Below are 5,998 nucleotides of genomic sequence, written 5' to 3'. Positions count from 1 at the left end.
AAATAAAAAAGCCGCCGTCTGAGGGCTCTCTCACACGCAGACTTGTTTTTTTTTTCTCCCCCCTCCCCTGTCTCTCGCATCTTGCCCAATGAAAAAGCTGCGCGAGCATTCTAGAGCTGAAGTTGCCTCTTGTTGCCCGCTTTTTTCTCTTTTCTTCTTTCTTTTTTATTTTGCTTTTCCCCAGCCCAGCAAAAGCGCCTTTGGCGATCCACGTTATTCTCCTCCTCCTTCTCTTTCTGGTGGACGTTGGGACGTTGGGAGAAGAGCGCACTATAACCGCAGCAAGGCTCTCTGGCGGAGAGTCAGAGGGGGCGAATGGGAATGCTGACGAGTCAGCCATCGTGCCTCAGTCATTGCCGAGGTGTCGTTGCAGACGGTCGCTCGCTTTCTCTCGCTCACCGCTTTTCATTTGTTTTTTCTTCACCGTTCGTCTTTCACCTCGGCCAGCGTCAACGCATTCGGATTACTCCCACTGATTCATTGTGCAATCGACCAACAAAAACTGAACAATTCCTTGTTTGTTTTCAATTGATCTTCTTGATTCACATCAGTTCATCAACGATTGAAATCGAGTGCGCAACAAGCAAGTGCAACGATTCGTTCGATAGAGGTGCTCTTCTTTATTGTGTTGTGTGTCTCTGTGTCTATGTCTGTGTGTGCAAGTGCAAGACAATCTTTTTTTAATGTTTTGTTTTGAGTTGATCAACTAAAATAAAGAAAAAAAAAGGCTAGAAATTCAAATAGCCCCGGACTACGTATTCAACATGAACTGGTGGTCTCCGTGGTAGTTTTGCTCTTCATCTTCCAACTGGAGACATCTGCCCATTCCATACCTTTCTTTCTTTCTTTCCTTCCTTTTTTGAGTGTGTGTGTGCGTGTGTCGCATCCCTTTCAATTTCTTCGGCTTGATTTCCGACTTGCATCTCTCTCCCGTCGTTCCTCTTGTTCCAATTTTTTTTGAAAGTTCGCCAGCCGAATTGAATGTCAATGTCGCTGGGCTCGGCCAGCCGTCTAATGAATTCGGTGCGGCGACATTCAGAACAATCGGTCACGCTTCGACACAAAACGTCCAGCTGGATGGCCTTCTGCAGTTGTTGGTCAGTTCACCGAGACCGGCGGAAAATGGGCAGCCCTCAGCCTGTCCCGTCTCTCTCTCGCTTTGTCCGTTTCTTGATTTGTTTCACCGTCACGGTCTCGTTGTTCTCGCCGACCACCGGCCTCGTCTCGCCCGTCCCATCCGTCCCATCCGACGGCTGTCAATTCAGTCAAAGCAGCGCAGACGGTGGTGTTACGAGCCTTCACTGTCGATTGCGGTCCTTCAACGCCGGCTGGAGCGGCTCGTTGAGTCGGCTGGAACAACAGTCGACCAAAGGGCTGTGGGTGGAGTGCGCCGATTCGTCGGCCTATCCGGTCGTTCTGCCCACGTCGGCCTTTGCCGCCTTCCCCCATCTCGACTGGCTGCACGTCGACTCGTGTCGACTCTCTGACCTGGCCGGCAAGTCGCTGCAAGGGCTGGACAAGTTGCGCCAGCTGCGCGTACAAACCCGCAACGCCGACTGGCCTGGAACGTCGCTGACCATTTCGGATCAGCTGCTCAACGACGTCCGATCGCTGGAATCGCTGGATCTGGCCTTGAACGACATGCGATCGCTGCCCAGTCGGTCGCTGTGTGCGCTGGACCAACTGGTGCAGCTCAACTTGACCGGCAATCGCTTGAGCGATCTGCTGTGGGCCAACACCGAAACGCGCTGCCTGCCGTCTCTCAAAGTGCTGGACATGTCGTACAATCGATTGGTCACTCTAGCGGCCCGATCGCTGGCCAACTGGACTCTGCTGGAGGAGCTCCACCTTCAGGGCAACGGTTTGGTGCGCGTCGATGACAACAGTCTGGTCGGTCTGACGTCGCTTCGTCTGGTCAACCTGGCCGGCAACCAGCTGACCTCCCTGCCGCCTGGACTCTTCTCGTCCAGCGCCGAGCACTTGGCCGAACTGTACGTCAGCGCCAACGGGCTGACCGTCTTGGCGCCTGGCCTGTTCCGCGGCCTGACCCAGTTGCTGGTGCTCGATCTGTCGGAGAACCACCTGACGTCGTCCTCGTTCGAGCCGACCACGCTGGCCGGCCTCTTCCGTCTGGCCGTCCTCAGTCTCCACAACAACCGCATCTCGCGCCTGGATGCGACCCTCTTCTCCGACCTGACCAGCCTGCAAATCCTGCGGCTGGACGGCAACATGCTGGAGACTCTGGCCGACGGCGTGTTCAGCTCGCTGCCTCATTTGCATACGCTGATTTTGTCGCGCAATCGCTTGACGCGCCTGGACGGCCAGCTGATGGCCAACTTGAACTCGCTGTCCATCTTGGCGCTGGACAACAACTTGATCGAAGGCATCGACGTCGCAGCTCTGTCCAACGCGACCCAGTTGCAAGATTTGAACCTGAGCGGCAACAACCTGCCGTCCGTGCCGCTGGCGCTGGCCGCCCTCACTCGACTGCAGTCGCTCGATTTGGGCGAGAATCGACTGGTCGGCTTCGACCACGCCGTCCTCGACGGCATGAAGGAGTTGTCCAGCTTGAGGCTGCTCGACAATCAGATCGGCAACGTCAGCCGCCACACGTTCGCCGGTCTGCCCAGCCTGCGAATCCTCAACCTGTCCAAGAATCAAATCGCCGCCGTGGAGGAGGGCGCCTTCGGCCAAAACGCCTTGCTGCAGGCCGTCCGACTGGACGCCAACGAGCTGACCGACTTGACGGGCCTCTTCCACGCGCTGCCCAACTTGGTGTGGCTCAACGTCAGCGACAATCGGCTGGCCCATTTCGACTACGCCCTCATCCCCAAGTCGCTGCAGTGGCTGGACATGCACCTCAACCACATTCCCGAGCTGGGCAACTATTTCCAGCTGGACGATCAGCTCTCGCTGCAAACGCTCGACGCCAGTTTCAACCGCTTGACGGAGCTGACGGCCAGCATGCTGCCCGACAGTTTGCAAGTGCTGTCGTTGAACGACAATCTCATCTCGTCCGTCCAGCCGTACACGTTCTTCCGCAAGGACAACCTGACCCGGGTCGACCTGTACGCCAATCACATCGCCGATCTCGATCAGAATGCGCTGCGCATCTCGCCCACGTCGGACGGCCGTCCGTTGCCCGAGTTCTACATAGGCGGCAACCCGTTCCAGTGCGATTGCAACATGTAAGTTGTTGTTGTTGTTCTTGTTGTTCTCGTTCTTTGTTCTTCGTTCCATCATTTTCATATTTGGGATTGACCTTTTTTCGGTCAATTAGGGAGTGGCTGCAACGCATCAACACGCCCGACCACCTGCGCCAGCATCCTCGCGTCATGGACCTGGAGGGCATCTATTGCCGTCTGTTGCACAGCAGCCGGCCTCAGCGGTCCTACGTGCCGCTGGTGGAGGCGACGCCGTCCAATTTCCTGTGCACCTACGAGACGCACTGCTTCGCGCTGTGCCACTGCTGCGACTTCGACGCCTGCGACTGCGAGATGACGTGCCCCACCAACTGCACGTGCTACCACGACCAGTCGTGGTCGGCCAACATCGTCGACTGCTCGGGCGCCTCTCACCCCAACCTGCCGGAGAGGATCCCGATGGACGTGACGGAACTGTACCTGGACGGCGCCCAGTTGGGCGCCCTCTCCTCGCACAAGTTCATCGGCCGCAAGAACCTGCGTCTGCTCTTCCTCAACTCGAGCGGCGTCGAGATCATCCACAACCGGACGTTCAACGGCCTGCGCGGCCTCTACGTCCTCCACCTGGAGGACAACCGCATCCGCACGCTGGAGGGCTTCGAGTTCAGCGACCTGGAGTCGCTGCGCCAACTCTACCTGCACAACAACGCCATCACGGCCATTCAGAATCGCACCTTCTCGGCGCTGAGGCACCTGCAGGTGCTGCGTCTCGACGGCAATCGACTGGTCGACTTCGCCGTCTGGGATCTCCTGTCTGACGCGGCGCAGCTGAACGCGCTGACGCTCAACGACAACCCGTGGAGCTGCGACTGCCTTTTCCTGGCCGAATTTCGGACGGCCCTGCACGCGGCCGGCGCCAAAGTGTCCGACGCTAGTCAACTGATTTGCGTGACCAACGAAAGGGATTCGGTCGTCTCCAGTCTGCCCGTCCTCATGGCCGAAGTGCTGGACGGCTCCAACCGCAGCTCGGACCGCAGCTCGGACCGCACCTCCGACCGCAGCGTCGGCCTGTGCGTCAGCCCAACGCCGTCGGCCACCACCATCGTCCAGCAACGCGTCATCCAGGACTATCTGCCGCTGTTGGTCACCACGTTGGTTGCCTTCATAGCCGTCACGCTCCTCATTCTGCTCGTCTTCGTTTACCGGCAACCGGTGCGCGTGTGGTGCCACGCCCGTTACGGCCTCCGCCTGTGGACGGCCGGCAATCATTCGGCCGCAACGCCCGACAGCAAACTCTTCGACGCCTTCCTGTCGTACAGCGCCAAAGACGACGCCTTCGTCCAGCAGATGCTGGCCACCAACTTGGAGTACGGCTCGCCGACCTACAAACTCTGCCTGCAGCATCGCGATTGCCCCTCGGGCGGAGGCGCTTACGGCTTGTCGGAGACCATCAGCCAAGCGGTCGACTCGTCCCGTCGCACCGTCATGATCATCTCGCCCAATTTCATCAAAGCCGAATGGTGCCGCTTCGAGTACAAGTCGGCCTTGCATCAGCTGTTTGGCACTTCGCGACATTGCCAGTCGAAGAACAAGCAGACCAAGCGCCTGATCGTCATCCTGATTGGCGACGTCACGCACAAGGACCTCGACGCCGATCTGAAGCTCTACCTCAAAACCAATACGTATTTGCAGTGGGGCGAGGATGGGTTCTGGGACAAGCTGCGTTTCGCCCTGCCTGATCCCGTCCAGCAGGCCAACCGGACGCAACAGCAGCAGCAGCAGCAGCAGGTCCATCAGCTGCCGTTGCAGCACACGCACCAGCAACAGGCTCACAAGACCGTTAGGCCGTGTGGAGGTCCAGCCATCACCACCATGGGTCCGGCCCCGTTGGCAGCCACGTCGGCGGCCATGGCCGCCCATCAGATGCATCTGCATCAACAGCGGAGCGCGTCGCGTCCTTGCAGCGTCACCATTCCACAGAGAACCGTCACGCTCAACATGTCCGGCTGAATATTTGTTTTTTTTTTTTTTTTTTGTTCTAATCTTTTTGTTTTTTGTTTTGTTTTGTTTTTGTGCACGTCATTGTGATATCGAAATCCCCCTCCCCTGCCTATCTGTTTATTTTGATTGCGCTGCGCGATTTTTTCTTCTTATAGCGAAAACGGCAGTAGATGGCGCCGTCAATAGTTTCGTATCAACATTTCAAATTCGTTACCCGATTAACGATCTTGTGATATTTCCCTCCTCCTCCCCCCTTTCTATTATCTCTTTCGTGTGTGTCCAGCTTTATAAGTTTTGTGTCTACATTATTGCGTTTTTTTTTCTTTCCAATGAATTCTTTCTTTCTGCAAAACAAACAAAACAAAACACGTATATCATTATTGAAAGTTGAGTCAACAGTTTTTTTGGGTTTTTTTGGGGTGAAACAGTGGGCGTTGTTGAGTGCGATCCTGTTCGAATGTTTGTTCAGTCGAGTCTCTCTTGTTGATATCGAAATTTTCGTCTTGTTTTTGTGTGTGTACATGTTTCGTGACTGCCCCATTGTAACTTGGATGTGTAAATGAATATATCATTCTATTTAAGACCTTTGTTAGAAACGATCCTATCGAGATAGTTTCCTTCCCCGAAATATAATTTGTGAAACATTTTTTGAAAAAAGCAAAACAAAAAACAAACGCCATTTGCAATTTTCTTGAGCTCTCGGTGTTGTCGTCGACTTGTTCAAAACAACTCGACAGACAATCGTCTAGTAGCCATTTCAACATTTAAAGAAAGAAAGAAGAAGAAGAACCGACTCAAATTGTCTTTTAATACATTAAAAGCGAAAGAGAAGAAAGAAAGAAAAAAACGAAGGG

At 55.0% G+C, this 5,998-nt stretch overlaps 1 protein-coding gene across 1 annotated transcript; it reads left to right on the top strand.

The window, feature by feature from the left end:
* Positions 1-289: 289 nt before the first annotated feature.
* LOC116927701 (toll-like receptor Tollo) lies at positions 290-5,725 on the top strand. Its single transcript, XM_045175795.1, has 2 exons — positions 290-3,188; positions 3,281-5,725. The coding sequence occupies exons 1-2, from the start codon at positions 982-984 to the stop codon at positions 5,151-5,153; spliced, it is 4,080 nt and encodes a 1,359-aa protein (XP_045031730.1). The 5' UTR covers positions 290-981; the 3' UTR covers positions 5,154-5,725.
* The last annotated feature ends 273 nt before the right edge of the window (positions 5,726-5,998 follow it).

Source organism: Daphnia magna, linkage group LG7 (assembly GCF_020631705.1).
Source record: "Daphnia magna isolate NIES linkage group LG7, ASM2063170v1.1, whole genome shotgun sequence".
Classification (NCBI taxonomy): Eukaryota; Metazoa; Arthropoda; class Branchiopoda; order Diplostraca; family Daphniidae; genus Daphnia; species Daphnia magna.
This window is presented reverse-complemented; position numbering and strand designations above follow the sequence as displayed.

What these genes read in the sequence shown, in the direction of transcription:
- LOC116927701 (XM_045175795.1), top strand. Translation starts at nt 982, where the DNA reads ATGTCAATGTCGCTGGGCTCGGCCAGCCGTCTAATGAATTCGGTGCGG. An exon ending in TTCCAGTGCGATTGCAACAT is followed by an intron (nt 3,189 to 3,280) that starts GTAAGTTGTTGT and finishes TCGGTCAATTAG; the next exon opens with GGAGTGGCTGCAACGCATCA.